The sequence below is a fragment of the Equus asinus genome, chromosome 14, assembly GCF_041296235.1.
Source record: "Equus asinus isolate D_3611 breed Donkey chromosome 14, EquAss-T2T_v2, whole genome shotgun sequence".
NCBI lineage: Eukaryota > Metazoa > Chordata > Mammalia > Perissodactyla > Equidae > Equus > Equus asinus.
In genome coordinates this window covers 47,003,987-47,023,522 of record NC_091803.1, presented here as the reverse complement: position 1 = coordinate 47,023,522, position 19,536 = coordinate 47,003,987, and the positions used below count along the sequence as shown (strand labels likewise).

The window sequence follows — 19,536 nt, the reverse complement described above, 5'->3', positions numbered from 1 at the left end:
AGAATCAAAAAGACATAATAGTAAGTGCTGGTGAGGATGTGGAAAAATTGGAACTTTCATCCCCTGCTGCCATGAGTGTAAAATGGTGTTGTCACTTTGGAATCAGTCTGGTGGTACCTCACAAAGTTGAACGCATAGTTACCATAAGGCCCAGCAATTCCACTCTTAGGTATATACTCAAGAAAAAACCATCTGTCTACACAAAAACTTGTATACGAATGTTCACAGCAGCATTACTCACAACAGCCGAGAGGGGGAAACGCCCAAAATGTCCATCAATAGGTGATGGATAAACAAAGTTTGGTCCATCCTTACAGTGAAATATTATTCAGCCACAAAACGAATGAAGCAATGACATGCACTACAACATGGATGAACCTTGAAAACTTTAGACTAAGGGAAAGAAGATGCACACAACGGATCCCGTGTGACTGTTTCCATTTATATGAAATGTCCAGAAGAGGAAAAGCCATAGACACAGAAAATAGATGAGTGGTTTCTTGGGCCAGGTGAGGGGTGGGGACGTGGGAGTTAAGGGATGATGACGGAAGGGTGCAGAATTTCTTTTTGAGGTGGTGAAAGTTTCTGAAATTGACTGTGGTGACGCCTGAACAGTGTGAGCTGATTGTACACTTTAAAGGGTGAATTGTGTTGTATGTGAATTATATCTCACAAAAGCTATTAAAAAATAAAAATACATTTCCCAGTGAAACACAAGGTGCCTTCAAATAAGAAAGGCCATATTTGACAAACCCACAGCTAATATCATTCTCAGCAGAGAAAAACTGAAAGCTATCCATTTAAGAACAGGAACAAGATGCCCACTTTCACCACTCTTGTTTAACATAGTATTGGAAGTCGTAGCCAGAGCAATTAGGCAAGAAAAAGAAACAAACAAGGTGCCTTCAGATGGTGGCCTTTCTGAGACACTCCTGGAGGGGCCAAGTGCCACATGGGGTCAGGGAAGCAGGATTGTGGAGAAGAAGCCCAGAAACACTGCTTGCAGCTGAAGCAGGAGCAGCTCCCTTCTTTCTCCCACCCTGGATTTCAAGGATGGCCCAGGGAAGGGTTTGGACTTCCTGGGTGTGGAAAGCAGGTTTCAGGCAATTGACTGGGCTCTGAAGGGGCAGGGAGACACGAGCTGGGGTCTAGTTAACCCAAGTGAGACTGTCACCAGGCAAGTGTGTTTGTAGGTCTGTCCCTCTGGGGCTCACACAGGTGGCCCCTCAGGGTCTTGGGTCCTTCTTCAGGATGTCAGGGGTTGAATTGTGTCCCCCAAATTCATATGCTGAAGTTCTAACCCCTAGTACCTCAGTGGGAGATTGGGTCTTTACGGAGGGAATGAAGTTAAAATGATGTCATTAGGGTGGGCCCTAAACCAATATGACTGGTGTCCTTATAAAAATGGGAAATCTGGACTCAGGCACGTATACAGGAAAATCGCCATGTGCACATCTACAGGCCTAGGAGAGATGCCTGGAACATATCCTTCTCCCTCGGCCCTGGGAAGGAACCAATTTTTCCAACACCTTGATTTGCACTTCCAGCCTCCAGAACTTGAGAGAAGAGATTTGTGTGTTTAACCACCCAATCTGTGGGTCTTTTCATAGCAGCCCTGGGACCCTAGCACAGAGGGCAGGACAATGGCTGTGCTGAACTGTGAGGGGCTTTGGTCCCAAGTAGGGTGTTAGGTAAGAGCTGCGAGGTGACCAGGTTGTGTGAGGCTAACCCTGTGGGGCTCACCGGAGCCTGGGGGGCTCCTGCAGAGGTGCTGCAGGATTGTGGGGCCCCGGGAGGCTCAGGAGAGCCTGGCCAACCAGGTCTACATGGTCAGCAAGGCTTCCTTCAGCCCCTCCTAAGGGCCTCATCCTGTCCCAGGGGCAGACAGGTATTGCTGTCAGCCGCCCCTGCTGGAGCCTGTGTGGTGGTTAGGTCTGGGGGGCCCACCTCAGGGGACTGCAGGTCCTGCCCTATCCTGAGCCAGGAGCTTCTCCAGAACCTTCTTTGGACATTGGAGATGAGCAGCTCTCCTTTCAGGGGACCTGGTTGGCATTCCCGGTACCTGGACCCCCACCCGGCTGACTTCATTCTCAGAAGCTCCAGGAGATTCCCAACCTGCTTTCCCAACCCTGGACGCTCCCCTCTGCTACTTCCCTGTCTCCGGCTGATGGAGTGGGGGGAAGAGGCCCATTACTGGGCTCAGAGATTTGCACCCCAGCTCAGAGTGTGGAGGAGCCACTACCAGGGAGCTCCAGTGGAAAGGACATACCCTCCCCACCCAGGGCCCTCAGAGCTTGGTCTCCTTGTCTCTTCTTCCTTCTGTCTCTGTCACACACACACAGACACACACAGACACACACACACAGAGCCAGCCCTGCATCCTACCCCCTGGCAGGCTCTGCCCTCCTCCACTCTTCCTTCCTCTGCTCTTAAATTAGCTGCACCTCCCTCTGCACCACAAACCTCAGCTGTGGCTCTGTGCTGAGAGGCCCTTGGGGCAGTGAGTGACTCAGAGGAGGCCTAGGGAGGGAGCTGGACAAAGGGACTTTCCTGGGCGTGAGAGAGGCTGCTTCTCTGAAACACTTTTCCTCACAACTGTCCTCCCCGCAGGGCACAGCCCCTGGAATCCTGAGCTGCCATGGGCTACCCCAAGGTGAGTGAGAGCAGGTGACGTGGGGACAGTGGGCCCTGGAGTCCCATTTCTGCTGTGTGTCCCCGTCTCTCACCAATGCTGGCTCCCACCCACATTGATCCCTCCCCATGCACCTGGCTCTGTCCTGTTCTCCCTGGGCCATGGGGGCAGCTGCTGGGGAAGCAGGGGTCATGGGCAGCGATCTGAGCCCTCCTCAGGGTTCCAGTTTCCCAGTGGCCCTGAAATTGGTTCATTGAATGCTCTGCTGTCACCAACCTGAGATTCTGAATAATTATTGACAAAGGGACCCACAGTTTCATTCTGCTCAGAGTCCTTCACTTTATGTAGCAGGTCCTGGCTGTGGGGCCAGAATCCTTGCCTGGGAGGTAAATTCTAGAGGGCAGCTCTGTGTGTGTGCTTGTGTGAGTGTGAGAAGAGGCGTGTGTGGGTGTGAGTGTAGGGGCACCAAGGAGCAATGAGTATTATGGCACAAGGGTGTTAGTTTCGTGAGTAGACCTGACATGTGTGTGGGGAAAGCTGGTGAAGGGAGGGTGAGAAGAGTCTCCAGTCCCAGGAGACCCTTCACGCCCTGGAAACCTGGGGGCTGGGGGTGGGTGGTGCTTTCCGGGGAACTTTTCCAATTCCTCTCTGGTTCCTGGACCAGCAGCCCAGGACCTGCATCGGCCTCAGTGTCTATTCCTCCTTTTTGGGGTGCCCTCCCACCTCCCCCACCCTCCCTCACTGCCCACCCCAATCCTGAGGGTGACCAGATGCTCCTGTGCACTCTGGGCCTTGTGACAGTGGGGTCATCAGGACCCAGGGGCCAGGCCCAGTTTAGGAGGGTGACTTGGGGAGCAGGTGGTTCCCACTGGCTGGCATGACACTTCCTTTGCCCTATTTCCTGTGACATGGGGCTGACAGGATGGCACCATTGCTGACTAAACTGTGCAGGCAGGTGCCCCACAAAGACATTTGCCCAGGGCCGTGCACACACTGTTAGTGGCACTGATCACCCTGTGGTCCGCAAACCAGTGTGTTTAAAGCCAGATTGGGGCCACAGCATGAAGACTGGTAAGGATGTCTGTGGGGTACATCCTGCCTCTGTGGTGGAGACACGTGTCGGGTGGGAATGGATCTGGGCTGCTGGGGGCTTGCAGTGTCAGCGGTCAGGAGAGCAGCTGCCTGCAGGCACCACTGGGTCTCTGTGGCCGCCTCACAAAGGAATGGTCACTGCCAGTTCCTCTCTCGGCCACTCTCACACAGGACCACAGAGGGCTGTGTATGCGGGAACTGGGTTGACCCTGCCTGCTCCACAGCAATGTTGTTACTTGTGAGTGTATGTGCACGATGAGTGTGTGTGTGTGTGTCCATGTGAGTATGGATTATAGGCGTGCAGCTGGCTAGGTCACATGGATCTGAGTGTGACTGTTATCTCTACAGACGTCCAGAGAAGACAATGAACGTTGGAAGATCCGATTTGTAAGAGGCTCTTCCCCATGTATGGTGTGGGGTGGGAGGGGCGAGTGGGGACCTGGGGTCTGCTGTGTGAGGCTGAGAATGTTCTGGCCCACCTGCGACCCAGGAGGGAGAAGGGTCAGGACTCTTTGTCCAAACTCTGTCTCTCTTCACAGCGCAACACTTTAGACCGGTGGCTTGATGATATCGAAGTTCAATCCCAAGGAGAGGGACAGGTGTGTCAGTGTGCTCCCACGCCCTGTTCCCGTAACCTGGGGGGTGGGGTGGTCACGATGACGATGAGGAGGAAGAACGTGCCACCTCAGGTTTGCTCATTCCCTACACTGGACAAAATGCACACCTGTGTGGCAGGTGAGTGCACAGGTGGGGGGGATGCAGAGGCCCAGGAGGCTGCAGGAGGTGTCCAAGTCTCTGGGCATAATGATGACAGAGCAGCGATGCCAACACATGGTCCTCAGGTACCTGGGCTGGACCCAGTTATGGGGTGGGGGGGTGCTGGCGACAAACTGGGGCTTGGGGAGAAGATGAGGCGGAGGGCGGCTGGGGGATTGAAACCTCGTGGTGGTTTTTTCCAACAGGTCGATTTACGCCTAGAAGACCTGGAGGTGAGTTTGGGCCTTGCCCCTCCCCCAAACCTTAGACCCCAGGAGCTGGGCTCGTCCAGGTTATGCAGTCGGGGCTCTCAGCTCCCTTGTGACTCACCTGGACCCCTGGGGACCACAGTGGGGACTGCAGACTTCAGGAGCAGGTCTGCAGCCTCTGTACCCTCCTGTCCCCAGGACAAATTCAGTGAAAACTTTCTTGACGCCGTGGAGGAGCACCATCGGAAGAACAACTCAGTGAGTTTGAGGCGCCTGTCTCAGCCCTCCTTTCTTCCCCTTCCTCCTGCTCTCTCTGGATGTTGGTGCTGCCATCTGTGTACACAGCCCCCCCGCCCCCCCCCCCCCTCGCCGAGCAGAAGGGGAGGGATGGCAGTCCGAGAGCTCGGGGGTGGCAGGCTCTCTGGCACCAGCCTCCAGGCCTCCCAACCCAGCAAACAGTGGCCAGAGGCCTGCCCTCAGTTTCCTGTGAGATGAGCCGCGTGGGCCTGGTGCTGGGCTCCGAGGCCAGTCAGCCAACAAGCAGGCGCCGCCATCCTGGTTTATGCCACGGAGGGGACGTGAGGGGCTAAGCCTCTGGGAAAGTCCTTGTGTCTGTGGAGCTGTTGGCAGGAAAGTAGGCAGTTTCCATCTGTAGGCTTCTGTATCGCAAACTCAGAAAGGCTGTGAGGCCTCAGCCAGGGTCAGGCCGTGGGGCTGCAGCCCCCCAAGGCGGGACCCTGAAGAGCCCCTATCCCCCAGGAATCTGCTCCTTTACTTCCTGACATGAAGTCCGAGTTACGTCGCAGAGCTCAGAAGTCCTCTGTCCCCAACCCTGAACCTGAGGGTCCAGGGATCCTGGAAGTTGAGGCTCCAGAGGCACCCGAGCCTGAAGAAAGCTTTTGGGTCAGAGCATGGAGGTCGTTCATGGGGATGCTACAGCGACTGAAGCAGAGGTTGCAGGCTGTACTGGCCTGGGTGCGAGAGAAGGTGGCTGCTGGCTGGCAGGCCCTTTGCAGTGTGGCCCAGTTCATTAATAGTCTGCTTGAGAGTTTCTGCTCCTATATGGCTGGGTTGTTTAGGTACCACATCCAGGTCTAGGGGGCCCCATGGGGTCCAGGAGGGGTAGCCACACCATGCAGCCCTTTGACGTCCCCCTTTTCACAGAGAACCTTCAGAAGTGACCTTTGCCACCTGCCTACCCTTGACCTGTCCTTGACCACCTCCCTCACCGCCTTGCTGTGCACAGCCTGGCCACCCTGCCCACCATGTACTTCCTGCTCAGGTTTCCTTCTGCAGGTCTGACTTGTGGCTGCAGCCCGTATGTCTTAATAAAGTTGTTGAACCAAATCGAGTGCCTGTCAGGATGCGAGGCAGGGGGCCCAGTGGTTACGGGGAGAGACCAGGTCTCAGAAGGACCTGGACTGGGGTCCCGGCTCTGGGGAGCAAGGACAGGCCATCTGACCTCTCTAATCTGTAATGGGGACCCTGCTCACAACTGGCCACAGGCGTGTGGTGGAGACGGGAAGATGTCAGGCTGGTGCCGTGCTCATCACAGGGCCTGATGCCCAGGAGCACTCACTCACTGCCCACTCCTGGGGCAGCAGGGGGCTCGGCCTGGGGGCTTTGGCCACCTCTGTTCCTCTCCCGACCTCCCTCTTCGGGTCTTCATCGCTCCAGCTGGGCTGGGACCTCTGAAACTCCTTGGTCTTTGTCCCAAGGTCAGAGGCCCAGGAGCTGGGACAGAGGGGGAGGGAGGGGGCACCCCTACCTGGCCCAGAAGGAGGGCTGAGTAGGGCGGGGCAGGAGTCTGAACTCTGGCCTGTGGCCTTACCTGGACCTGCCAATGCAGAGACTGGGGGGAGCCAGGAGCAAGGGCTGGGGGCCAGCAGTACTCAGCATTTGTGAGGCCAGATGCCCCTCCCCCAGCTTCCCCTCCTCCCTGACCTCCTGCCTCAGGCAGATGCCCACAGAGCAGCTGTGCACTCAGGGTGGTTGGCAGGACCAGTCGCTGCTGAGATGAGGTGAGGGCTGGTGCTGGGCCTGAACTGTGGAGGGTCCCAGGGCCTTGACGTGAGGGCAGAGCAGGGAGGGAGGAAGACATGGGCCTGGTGAGGAGGAGACATCCCAGCAGAGGGAAGCCTCCCTGATCTGGCCCAGGGCTAAGCCCACTGTCTGGGGAGGGGAGGGTGCAGGGTGGGAGGGCTGTGGGGAGGAGGCCTCAAGGACCTGGGGCAGCTCTGAGGGTCAGTGTCCCCCTCCTTTGTCTGCCAGCTGCCTCAGAGCCTTTTGCATCACAGTAGGAACTTCTGATTCTTAGAAAGACCGCCCCCTGGGGCCTCCCTGTGAGTCCAGCAGGAGGAGGCCATGGCTGCACCATGACCCTGACCTGAGCTTCTTGGTGGCCCTGAGGATCCTGAGGGACCCTGATGCTCTCAGCCCTGCCACAGCAGGGAGGGGAGGAGGAGGAAGGGTCTCCCTTCCTCTTGGCCTGGCCCCTCCACCTGAGGTAGAAGGCGGCCCAGTCTGGGGTCCTTTTGCGGAGCCCATTGTGGCCCGCACCCTACCCTCCTTCCCGTCCAGGGGACCCCTCTGACAGCCTGTACACGGGAAGGCCCATCTCTGGCCTGAGTTCTCTGGCTCCATGTGCCACCCACTGTCGGGTCCTGACCCAGCCTTCACTCCTCCTTGGGCATTTCTTGGCCTCACCTCCCAGTCACCATTCAAGTCCTTTCAGACCCTTTCCCTCATTTCACAGGGGACCCTGTGTCAACCTTCCACTTACCTCCCCTCATGTCCTCCCACCTGACTCTTCTCACAGAGACACCCTCCCCCTTCGCTGAAGCCATCAGGGGCTTTGTGGCCCCATCACCCCCTGAGGTCACAGTCGTTGTCAGCCCGGCCAACCCTCCCAGCTCATCTCCCTTCTCTCGCCTGTTTCGAGCTACTTCCATCCAGCAGCCAAGGCCTTGAGGATTTCCTTGTCAAAGATGAAGAACTCCCTGCCTGAAATCCTCCCCATTCCCACTGTGAATAAACCCTGCCCCTGGGCTCTAAGGCCCCCTCTGCATCTGATACCGACCCTGATATCAGTTGCCCCACATTAAACCCAGCATATATGGGGTTAAAACCAAAACACTCATTCCCTGCTTACTCTCTGGCTTCCTGGCTCCAGAATCCACTATCCTCCGTGGAGACAGACATGGCCAAGGACAAGCACCTGGATTATCTCCTCCCCGCAAAGAGATATAGGCTAGTGGGGAAGCTGCTGATCAGCAAGGTCCTGGGCTCCCTCCTCTCTGCAAGTAGTCTCAAGGCCACAGATGGGCTGGTGGGAAAGCTCCATATGCACCCCCTCCCCTACCTAAAAGCCCAAATAAAAATCGTTCCTTTTAGCTTTTCAAGGAGTTTGGGATTTCAGCGTTAGCTGCCCTCTCTCCTTGCTCAGCACTGTGCAAAAATAAAATTCCTACTTTCTTCCACCATACCCGGTGTCAGAGATTGGCTTGCTGCGCAACGGGTGAGTGAACTCACTTCAGGTTTGGTCTCACATCCTCAGGTCCCTGGGGATCTCCCCTCCTGGACAACATCTCCAGCTGCCTGCTGAGCTCTTCTCATCTCAGGACCTTGGCACATGCTGTTCCATGTGCCTGGCTTACTTTGCCCCCTATTCTGCAAGGCTGCCTTCTCCTATTTAAGGCCTTGTTCTCCTCAATCACCCACACATTCCCAGGCAAATAGTATGTGCTCAACGATAAGGCCTCTACGTGCTCTGAGTTCTCCCAAGTCCTCACTCGCAATCTCTTACTTGACCAGTCCTTCCTCCTTGACATTTTCCTCATGGGCTCTTCCAGGAGTCTACTTTGTTCTGTGACATCCAGTGACTCTCTGGACCCCAGTCTTTCTCCCAACCCCACAAGGGCTGACTGTGACCAGGCTCAGCGCTTTCCCACCCACCTGAGCCCAAGAACCTTCTCTTTCCCTGGGTGTGGGGTCGGATCTCCCTCAGCCCCTTGAGCCCTGGATGCTGAGTTCACTACTTTCCATAGCCCTGTGCTGAAGAGCAGCTGTGCGTCAGGTTGGAGGAGGGACAAAGATGACTTAGACACCATGTTGTTGTGGGTGAAAAGCCACCGACTAAAGCCAGAGTGCATGTTCTTGGAACTGGGGGGGGGCTTTGTTTTTCTCTCATTTTTACCAGAGTCACGTGACTTTGAATCTATGCACCAGAGGGGAGAGCCGGCCAGGACTGCCTGATGGGTAGGAAGAAGGTGGGGCCATACACCAAACAGCTTTGGGTTTGGAGCATTATGGGTGGTTAGGGCTCCCCAACTAACTCCCCAACTCCGGGCAGCCCAGTTTCGTTTCCCTATGAGCATTTTCAATATGAATTACTTACCAAGATTATAGAACAACAACTCCCATGAAAATCCAGAATCTGGGTTTCTTAATTGTATTGAATTTTAATTCATTTGAACAGCCACATATGGCTAGAGAATTCCATATTGGACAGCACAGATGGGGTAGACTGCAGAGGAGAAAGTATTTTAGGCTGAGAGTCCCTGGCGTTACCCACAGCTGGTTATGACAGATGGCCTCTCCCCTCACACACACCCCCTGGTGTTTCTGGGTTGGGGGGACTCTCGCTCACCTGCTCCTGTCCCACCTGCTATTGGAGGCGCAGGTGGAGGAAGGAGAAAGGTATTGTTATGACACAGCCGGGAGGGTAACAGATGGTATTTTGGCGATCTTAAAAACAAAAAGGAACCACTTTCCAGAAGGCTGTTTTACTTTGAGCATTTTGACATACATTCCTGAGGCCAGGAAGAGATGCCTCTGGGGAAGGGCAGAACTAACATGCAGAGTTGGTGGACCCAGAGGGAGGTCGGGTGGGGTGGGGGGACAGGGACAGACACTGCAGGCCTGGGCTGCGGAGGACGCCTAGGAGATGTGCGCAGGGCAGGCCGGGTGAACGCGGCGCCGCTAGTACAAGGTCTCCCGCGCGTGCGTTCTCAGGTGGCGCAGCAGGTGGGAGTTGCGGCTGAAGCCGCGGCCACACTGCGTGCACGAGTAGGGCCTGGCCCCAGTGTGTACCAGCATGTGCCGCAGCAGGTTGCAGCTGCGGCTGAAGCTCTTGCCGCACTCCAGGCACTCCTGGGGGGGCTCAGCCTGCCCATTCACCGCCTCGTCCCCTGCCCCTGCGTGGGTGGCCAGGTGTCGCTGCAGGTGGGCATTCCGCCGGAAGCTTCGGCCGCAGGTCTGGCAGCCGTAGGGGCGCTCGCCAGTGTGGCTGCGGCGGTGGCGGGCCAGGTTGGAGCTGTTGCGGAAGCGGTGGCCGCAGGTGTCACAGACGTGGGGCTTCTCCCCAGTGTGGATGCGCTGGTGGCGCGCCAGGTGGGCGCTCTGGCTGAAGCCCTCTCCGCACTGACTGCAGCGGCAGGGCTTCTCGCCAGTGTGGCTGCGCCGGTGGCGGGCGAGGTCCTGCGTCTGGCTGAAGCTCTTGCCGCACTGGGTGCAGTGATGGGGCCTCGGGCCGCCGTGGGTCAGGAGGTGGCGGGCGAGGCCAGCTCGGCGCACGAAGCGCTTTCCGCAGTGCGGGCAGCCATAGGGCTTCTCACCCGTGTGCACTCGCTGGTGGCAGATCAACTGGGAGCTCTGGCTGAAGCTGCGGCCGCAGACCTGGCAGGAGAAAGGCCGCTCGCCTGTGTGCACGCGCCTGTGGGCCCCCAGGTGCTCGCTGCGCCGGAAGGCCTTGCCACAGTCGCTGCACACATAGGGCCTTCGCTCGGGGCCCGGGCGCAAGCTGCCTGAGCATTCGGAGCACTGGTGACCCTGGTCCTTGGCGTGGATCCGCAGGTGGCGCTTGAGGCTGGAGCGGCGCTGGAAGGTTTGGCCGCAGTGGGAGCACAGGACGACGGCCGGCTCGGGCGCTTCAGTCTTGGTCTCTGGGGCGCACGGCAGCTTCTGGTCCTGGGCGTGGGCCAGCAGGTGCTGCATGAGGCTGGACCGGCGCTGGAAGCCCTGGCCGCACTCGGCGCATAGGAAGGCGGGCTCAGAGGAGTGCGTCTGCAGGTGCTTGCTCAGGTGCGAGCTCTGGCGGAAGCGGTGGCTGCAGAGGTGGCAGGCGTGGGGACGCTCGTCCGTGTGTGTGCGCATGTGCAGCTTGAGGATGGAGCTGCGGCCGAAGCTCTTTCCGCAGCACAGGCATGGGAAGGAGCGCGACCCTGGGTGAGACCGCAGCTGGTGCGTCTCCAGGCGGGCCAGCTCTGGGAAGCTCACTCCACACTCTGTGCAGATGACCTTCATCTCTGGCTCCGACTTGGGGGCCTCCCCGGCCACTTTGACCTCCAGAATGTCATTCTTGCTGGGAGACGACACTGCTTCACCGGTGCCGCTCACCTCAGGGCCCTGCCCGAGTGACGGGGCATGGGGCTCTTCCGCCACCCTGGGACTATCTGCCCGAGACTCTGCTGAAGTGGCAGCGGGCCAGGCAACCCCTTTGGGCTCTTCTTTAAACTCCTCGTCTGGGGTTCTGCTTCCAAATCCTGGGAAAGAAGCAGAAAACAAGGACAGTCAGACCTATTGTGAGGGGCTCCTAGGAACTGCCAGGAGTACGTTGTCTGGAAGCAGAAAGAAACCCAAGATTCTGCAAAGCTGGTGGGTGGACAGAGGGTGGGGATAAAAACAAAATACGACAACAGAACAAATAATACAATTTTCCACTGTAATCGATTTAAAGTGTATAATTCAGATCCATTAGGTATGTTTACAATGTCGTGCAACCATCACTACTGTCTGCTGCCAGAACTTTGTCATTACCCCAAATGGAAACCCCTACCCCTTAGCAAGCATTCCCATGACCACCTATTTTAAAGGCTCAAAGTCAGTAGGGTTGATTATTAGACCAGACACAATGAACCTCTAAAAACATATACATAAGATCTCATCAAAATAGCCCATTTGTAGCCAAAGAAGCCAAAAAGTCAGGTAGGGTCTGGAGCTTCAGGGACCACTCCTGACAGGAAAAGAAAGACTTCAGTGGCAGTAAGCCCAGGAAAGGCCTCTTACCCAGAGGGTGCACAGGCCAAGACTTCTTCGCTGGGACATCTTCAAAGGTCAGGGATTCCTGTGACAAAAGGAGAGGCAGAGACCCTCAGTGAGTGAGGAATGGGGCTCTGGGACCTGAGGAGGATGAAGAGATTTCAAGGTTTAAATTAAGGAAGACATGGATGTGCCAAAACCACAGAGGCAAAGAACGTTCCAGGGCATGAGAACAACCTGGAGTGAAGGGACCAGTCCAGCTCACCAGCACAGCTGCCAGCTCCTGATCCCGGGAGTTTTCCTCCGGCCACAGCGGGGGACCCTGGGGGGCTGACAGCATTGGGGGAGGAAGAAAGAGCTGTTAGAAGCCAGCCTTACCTACCATGTGGCTACGAGGCTGTGCGCCCATCTCCAGGGCCTGGCAGAGACATCTTGGCTCTCTCCCAACCCCATCGACTAGGGAGGCTGCCCATGGCTGCCTGCCCCGCCCTCATGCACTCGGTCTCCCGGTTCCCACCTTCCTTGGGCACGAGCTCCTCACCGCTCTCTTGCAGGGCCTGAAATGTCCTCTTGGGACCTGGGCTCTGGGGCTGCTTTGAACTTGGGGAATGTCTCCAGGCCCCCAGCTCAGCAGGCTTGGAAGGTCCTGGCTGGGATGGTGGGAGTTCATTTGGTGGCTCCACGGCTGGAGGCCCTTCTGAGGGCATTTCTTTTTTGGGGCTGTGGCTGGAGACCTGGGAAGGGCCCCCCTGTTCCTCCAAGGTGATGTCTGCACGGGGACAATTCTTGCCAGCATTAAAACTAAAGTCCTGTTCAAAACACATTCATGTTAGACAATGGACAGGATGATAATACATGTCCTACTGACTCCCACAGGAATGGAACAGAGGAAAGGTGTGAGTCGGACAGGGAAGAAGTTAGGAGGTTAACAAGGACTTGGTGGAGGGAGGAAAGTGGAATGTTCAGTGATTTCTTAATGGAACAATAAAATCCCTGTCTTTCCACCCTGCTGTCTGTCCCGCCTGGCCCACCACCCTCTTACCAGTGGCCCCACGTTGCTAGACTCCCTCTGGACACCCTCCAACAGCAGCACCACCTCCTCGCCGTCCCTGAGCTGCTGGCCCTGGAGCCGGGCCAGGAGGTGGGGAGGCAGCACACTCAGGAACTGTTCCAGCACCAGCAGCTCCAGGATCTGCTTCTTGGTGTGCAGAGCCGGCCGCAGCCAGTGGCTGCAGAGCTCCCGAAGCCGGCTCAGGGACGCCCTCGGCCCCATGTCCTCCTGATACTGGAAGCATCTGAAGAGCTGGTGAGCCACCTCAGGCCGGGGCCTGGCCTCTGGCTGCCTGGGGTCCTCCTGGCCGGCAGACTCCTCCTCCTCCAGTTTGACTGCTCCAAGCTGCTCTGGCTCCCGCGTAGCTGAGACGGGTTCTGCGAGCATCCTTCACTTTGGGCGGCAGCTCACTGCAGCTGCTCCCACTCTCGGGTCTCTCTCCCTCTCTGCTCCCACACCTGTGGTGTCAAGAAATGCCTAAAGATGTGGCCTCCAGAAAAATCGTTTCTCGTGCTGGTCACAGGCAATGGCTCAGAGGGCAGCATAGCCCCAGACCTCAGTCTACCAACAAACCAAAAGGCAGAGAAAATGGACAGTTCTGTGTTATCATCCTCTCCTGCAGCATTTAGAACTTCGCATCACTTTACTCCAGTGACCAAAGTCGGCATCCCTGAGAAGACAGTCTAGCTTTCCCTGCCTCTCGATGTCATGCCACTAGGTGATACACAGCCACCGAAGATGGGTCCTTGCCAAAAATGTTCCATCGCAATCTAATCTGGCCTTTAGACCCAACTTCTAGTTCAAAGGGCATTACAGGGAATAAGAACAAGCCAAATGATCCCTCCAGGAGATAACTGAACAAACCCAAAGACAGGACGTTCCGGGAAACAGCAGAAACAACCAAATGCATGAAACTTGACTGGATCCTGATTTAAAAAAAAAAAAAAAGTGTCTAAAAGATATTCTGGAGTCAGTTGGGAGCGTTTGAATATGGATGAAGCCCTAGATGATAATGGAGAGGACTGTTAATTTCTGAGCTGGGATTCCAGTTTCGTGGTATATAGGAAGTGCCTTCATTCTTAGAAGGCATTGAAGGGTTTGGAGTGAAAGAGCATGAGGGTTCAGCCATATTTGTGAACCGACAGGCAAATATACCATAATTATTGCAATTGTTGAATCTGGGAGATGGGTGTGTGGATGTTCAGTGCATTGCTCTTTCAACATCTCTATAAGTTTGCGAATTTTAAAGATAAAGGGTTAGGGGGAGGGGGAGTTCATGCATGCAATAACTCCTTGACCAGACACCCTGACCCTCACTTTATGGCTCTGGAGGTGGCTCCCAGCAGTCAAGGCCATGGCAACCCATCTGACCAGTGCAGGGCTGAGCTCCCACCTGGTGTTCCAATCTCGTCACCTCCCTGGGTTCTATTCCCGGAGACTGAGGCCAGGATGAGCCAGGGATCTGGGATGGGTGGATAGGTCTCCAGATGAGAAACTGAGGCTCACAGCTTGCAGAGGTTTGTGACACATGTGTCCCCAAGGCAGGCCAAAGTTGGCCTCACCCAGTTCAGAGCCTCTAGTGGGTGTGCCCTTGGGAGCTGGGTCATGGGTGAGAGAAGCAATCATTTCCCTTTATTTTCTAATTTTTTTTTTTTTTAAGTTCTGAATTCTGCTTTGGTCTACCAGTCTGGGAGGTAGCCATCCCAATCCTGAGAGTCTGGCTAGCCATAAAAAGTCTGTTTCTAACTGGCCCCCAGGGGGCACTGGTTCCACGAGACTGACAACCTGCCCCTCTCGTCCCCCGTCAGCCCCACTCCTCTCATGCCAAGGTTTCTGTGGGGCTATGCCTTTCTTTTTGGGGTAGTCCAGAGCTAGCAATGGGGAGCTGCCCCAAGTTCAGCCCCACCCACAGGGGACACAATTCAGACCTTCGGCACAACCCAGAAGGCTTACACTTTTCTGAAAAGGCCCATACTTTTGTTGCAAAGCTTTCAGGCACTTTTAAATCGGGCAGGAATTATTTCGTGGATCCCGAAACCCAAGTTCTAACATCTCTCTGCCCTCCCTACTCTCCTGCCTCGGGGCTACAAATGAGCTTCTCCCAAACCTGTCCCACACTCCCACCCCATGGACATCCCAGGCAGGAGGATGAGAAGAAAGCCTTCTGCATCACTTCTCACCACAGGATGGGAGGAGAGCAGGGCCCCATGCCTGGGAGACAGCACAAGGTGGGTGTGCATCCTTGGGAGCGATTGCTCTGCTCATTATTACTGGGTAATAACACAAATGGCCACAGCTAACAGCTGGTCCCATCAGTGACCTATTTTACAGCTGAGGACACCAAGGCTCAGAGCTACAGACATTTGTCCGAGACAGTAACCCAGCCTTAGCAATGGAGCCAGGGAGAAGTCTGCCCCGTGGAGAGCCTTGGACAGTTTGTAGAGCCCCCTGTAGAGATCTGGGCTGAGGGGCCAGGGCTCTTTTCAGGCAGGTGAGTGGGGTGGGATGCGGTGGAAGAACAGAGGAAAGCTGAGTTTTAAGCCTGGCCCTAGCCCTTCCCACCTCAGAGAAGGAGAGGGAGGTGATGCTGAAACAAAGACCCTGGCCCACCTCCTGACCACCTGACCACCTCCCCCACCTCCCTCCAGCATCTTCCCAGCTTCCCTCCCCTCCCCCACCTTCCTGCTCCTCTCCAGTCTCCCCCCTCCCTCCAGAATCTCCCCAGCTCTCCCCCTCCTCCCTCCAGCACTTTCCCCGCCTCTCCCCACAGCCTGTCCAACCTCAGTTCTTTCCTGCACTTAGGCATCTGTCCCTATGTGGGGCTCCTTCCAACCACTGGCGCCTTTCTGCTGGGACCCCACAACGAACCAGCCACCTGTCTTTCTCCGTCCAGTGTCACGCTGTGCCACCATCACGGTTGAGTATTTCTCCTCTTGGCCTGCAAATAGGAACTGGGTCTTGTTCGCTAACTTTTCACCCAGCTCTTGAAGTGACTTAAATGTTAATGGAAATAACAAAATTGGAATGATAATGGCCACCTCACTGTTGTAATTACTGAGGAATGCATGCAAAAGTGTCTCGCGTGGAAAAGGTCTTTGATAAATGTTCAAGAAAACGGTTTTTGTTTCATTGTGTTTTGGCAGCAAGAGCAAAATAATGAGAGACCCCCCTCACTGTAATCAGGGACTCTGGAATGAGGGCCTCAGGGCCTGAGCACCTGTCTGCATGCATGCACCCTGACTCGGGTCACTGAAACCCACGCCAGCCCACGCGGTAAATTATAATTTCTCCATTTGACAAGTGCAAAGAGCGGCTCTGTGAGAATGGGTGGCTTGCTCAAGGTCACATCACGAGCCAAGATTTGCTTTAAGGTGAGAACGCTGATCTTGACCAGAGTGCAAAAGCTCAGAAACAGAAAAGGGCCCAATTTCCCTCCTGCCCTGTGTGATTTCTTAGCTAGAATATCACAGCATGAATCAGAAAAAATAAAGGGCTTCCAAATTCCAGCCCTCAGGCCTAGACACACAGGTTGCTGGAACCTCCAGGTGAAGCCAAAAGGTTTGAAAGAGGTGGGATTCAAGAGAAGTTGGCCTTAGAGTCTCTCCCTCCCCCTAGGTCCCCAGGACAAAAGCACTGCTAATATGCACATCTTTGGGGGTGGGGTTGGCTGGGTTGGGTGGGTGCAGGCTCTTCAGCCACACTCCAATATTTGACCAGCTTAATCTGGAGCCCAAAGAGGCGGGGAGGCATACACTGGAGCAGCCCGGGGTGGAGATGCTCCCACGAGACCCACCCAGACAATAGGAGCACCCAGAGCTGGGGTCCTCGGCCAGAAACTCTCTGTTTCTCCCAGGACACAGTTAGCAGGAGCCTGATCGGCTTGTCTTTGTTAGCCTGGCTCCCCTCCTGCTGCTGGGCTGGGTCCATGAGGCCGGTCAGTCCACTTGGGGGCACGTGGAGCATGCCTTCCCCTCCCCAGTTGGTCCAGCAAGACCATGTCACAGGAGGTCCTGTGAGCCTACCTGATGCCCCCATAGCCACAGGTCCACTGAGCTGGCTGGCATTGGGCTCTCCAGCAGGGACCACCCACATCCTCTCAAGACTTTCTTCTAGCCCCCTTGTCCCCCATTCCACTGCCGAGGCCTGGAGCCCCCCTTCCTCTCCAAGCTGCTGTGAATCTCTTAAGTCTGTCCTGGCAGCCTGCACCCCAGGCCGCCCTGCAACTCACCTCTCGGGGTCCCCACTCCAGAGTCAGAGGTGCTGGGGGTTCTCTGAGGGCCCCAGGGCCAGAGTCAGCCTCGGCCAGCAGGGGGAAGGACTCTGGGAAAATGGAACAGGAAGTTCCCTGCCCCAGTCCCATCCAGGTGAAGAGGGGGCTTCCCAGAGTTAACCCTTAACCTTCCAGTTTGGGAGTAGGGTGGTGAGAGGGCGGGGCCAAAGACAAAACGCCTGATCCACATTCCAACCTGGGACTGGGTCTGAGTCTTAACTAGGCCCCAAGACCTGACCCCTCCTACTTAGGACTGGCCCTGTGCCTCTGGGGGTCCATCAGCCTGTACTTTTTTAATGTCTGGTGTGTGCCCAGCTCTTTGCTAGGCATTTCATTCATGCAACACATCTTTGCCAAGCACTTGCTGTGTGCAGGCAGAATTAGGTACTGAGGACAGAGAGGTAAACAGGAGGAGTAGGCCCTGACCTCCAGGGGCTCACCTGCCTGGTGCAGGAGCAACTGTGGTAGGTGTTCGGAAGGAAACAGAACAGGGCCATACGGTGAGGGAAGAGAGGGTGCCATCAACAGTGCCACCTAAAATCTTCCCAAGAATCGTGCGAGGTGGCTTTTGTCTCAGCTTTACCAATGAGGAGGCAGGGCCTCCCGCGAAGGGAAGTGACCTCACCACTGGCCTTGAGCCCAACCCCAACTCCAGGCAAGCCTTTCACTTTGCCCTAGGGGCCTTTTTGGGTCACGCCCTCGGCCGCAGCCTGGAGGGCGCTTTCCTCGGGGGAGTCCCCGGTGGCCCCCTGCGCGTTCAGGGACTGTGGGCACCCCCCCATGGCACCACCTGTCCAGGGGCCCCGGGGCCACGTGCTCGGTGGCCAGAGGCTCGGGACTGGCCGCCCCTCGGCCCAGGCCCGTCGTGGCCAGACCCTGCCCTTGCTCTGGCTCCTCTGCCAGGTCGTTGTCTTCCTGCATTTGACAGCACCTGGGCGTATCCTGCTCTTTTATTTTAACTGTCTAGTGTGAGCCTCGCTGGACCACACGCTCCGTGAGGACATGGTGTTTCTCTTGTTTGCTCCGCATCCTCCGCGCCTGGCCCAGCGCCTGGCACATGTCAGGACGGACGAAATGGTGCTGCGCGCCCGGCACCCGGCGCCCCACCGCTCGGACTTCCCGCCGCTAGGTTCGGGGTTGGACTCGGGCGGAGTTCTCCAGCCGGGCTGCTGCGGCCCGCCCTTGGGCGGGGCCAAGAGACCCCCACCCGCCTGTGGGCGGGGCCAAGAGACTCCACCCCCCCCAACCCTGGGCCGGCCCCGGGAGAGGCGGGGCGGATGCGTCTCCTACACGTTTGGACCTGGGCTCCGACCTGCCCCCAGTGCTGCTGCCCCTTCCCCTGCTGTCATTACTGACCTGCGCCCCCAAGGCTGTGGCCTTCGAGGACGTGGCCGTGTCTGAGCCCTGGGGGTGGAGGTGGCTGGACCGAGAGCAGGGAGCCCTGTCCCGACGTGATGCGGAAGAACTGCGGGAACGTAGCCTCTCCAGCTAAGGATCCGGCCTGGGGGTCTCAGGGCCTTGGGCCTGGAGCGACCGGAGTGAGAGCTGGGGGAGCTGGCTGGGGACGCAGCGGGAGGGCTCAGTGTTCGCTGTTAACATGGACTTCCAGGGCCTCCGACTCAGGCGCACACCTTTCCTGGAAATACGTCAGAAAAGCAGAGACCAGTTGACCCAACCACCAGAAATAGCAACCAGGCGGAAAGGCAGGTGCCTGGAGTGAGACAAGACCGACACCGGCTTTGGGCCTCCTTCAACCCTAAACCTCTGCCCTGGTGTGGACTGCGCCTAACATCCCTGCTCCTGGCCCACGGCGCACGCGCACCATTCACTCGTTCCTTCTGAAAACATTCCCTTCCCTACTGCGTGTGACCCCAGGATGCAGTGCTGAGCCGAACGGACAAGTCTGGGCAGGACCGGGTCACCGAAGCAGAGATTCCCTTTGACTTCTTTTATTAACTCAAGTTACTTTGCAGATAAAAGGGCTTAATGAACATTTAAGTCCCTTCAAATTCTTTCTTTGAAAATACACTCCCCTCTCCCGGAGTGTTATCCATTAACAGACGAAAATTCTTGAGAAGTCGCTGGATTGTTGTTTACCTCCATTTAGTAAGTGATAAACACATCCCCAAATGACTTTTAATATAAATCTACCTCTCTGGGGGTATATTTCAATATCTCCTAAAATTATCTTGAAACTGCACACAAACTATTCTAGTTGTTACCTTAGTTTTGGGGTTTTTTTGGGGAAGTGATTGGTGTCTTGAAAAAAACAACCAAACCCCAAATTACCGTTTATTTATTAAATGTTAAAGAATTAAGTCTAGTATCATCTAGGTCAGCAAAAGCACCTACAAATACTAACTGATGGGGTCTTCGTCTTTCCTCTCATCTCTTCAGAGATTGCAAAAGAAAAATGAGTTTTCCTATATATTCAGTTTCCGTAGGATTCCTCCATTGAGAATAATTCGGGGGGAGAGGGAGAATCCTT

General features: G+C 56.0%; 2 protein-coding genes across 5 annotated transcripts; one reads left to right on the top strand and one right to left on the bottom strand.

Moving 5' to 3' along the window:
* Window positions 1–2,354: 2,354 nt before the first annotated feature.
* Window positions 2,355–6,036, top strand: IL32 (interleukin 32). Of its 4 annotated transcripts, none has more exons than XM_014833199.3 (7): window positions 2,355–2,500; window positions 2,611–2,653; window positions 4,073–4,111; window positions 4,264–4,323; window positions 4,687–4,713; window positions 4,888–4,947; window positions 5,449–6,036. In XM_014833199.3, exons 2-7 carry the CDS (start codon window positions 2,639–2,641, stop codon window positions 5,785–5,787), a joined length of 540 nt encoding a protein of 179 aa, XP_014688685.1. In that variant the 5' UTR covers window positions 2,355–2,500; window positions 2,611–2,638; the 3' UTR covers window positions 5,788–6,036. The 4 variants fall into 4 exon arrangements, with proteins under 4 accessions (XP_014688685.1, XP_070341205.1, XP_070341207.1 ...); XM_070485104.1 differs by having other exon boundaries at window positions 2,424–2,500; window positions 4,264–4,566; XM_070485106.1 differs by lacking the exon at window positions 4,073–4,111 and having other exon boundaries at window positions 2,460–2,500.
* Window positions 6,037–9,527: 3,491 nt separating this feature from the next.
* Window positions 9,528–13,283, bottom strand: ZSCAN10 (zinc finger and SCAN domain containing 10). Its single transcript, XM_014833238.3, has 5 exons — window positions 12,770–13,283; window positions 12,269–12,536; window positions 11,993–12,057; window positions 11,755–11,812; window positions 9,528–11,231 (listed from the first exon to the last, which is right to left on the bottom strand). Exons 1-5 carry the CDS (start codon window positions 13,163–13,165, stop codon window positions 9,670–9,672), a joined length of 2,349 nt encoding a protein of 782 aa, XP_014688724.3. The 5' UTR covers window positions 13,166–13,283; the 3' UTR covers window positions 9,528–9,669.
* Window positions 13,284–19,536: the final 6,253 nt, after the last annotated feature.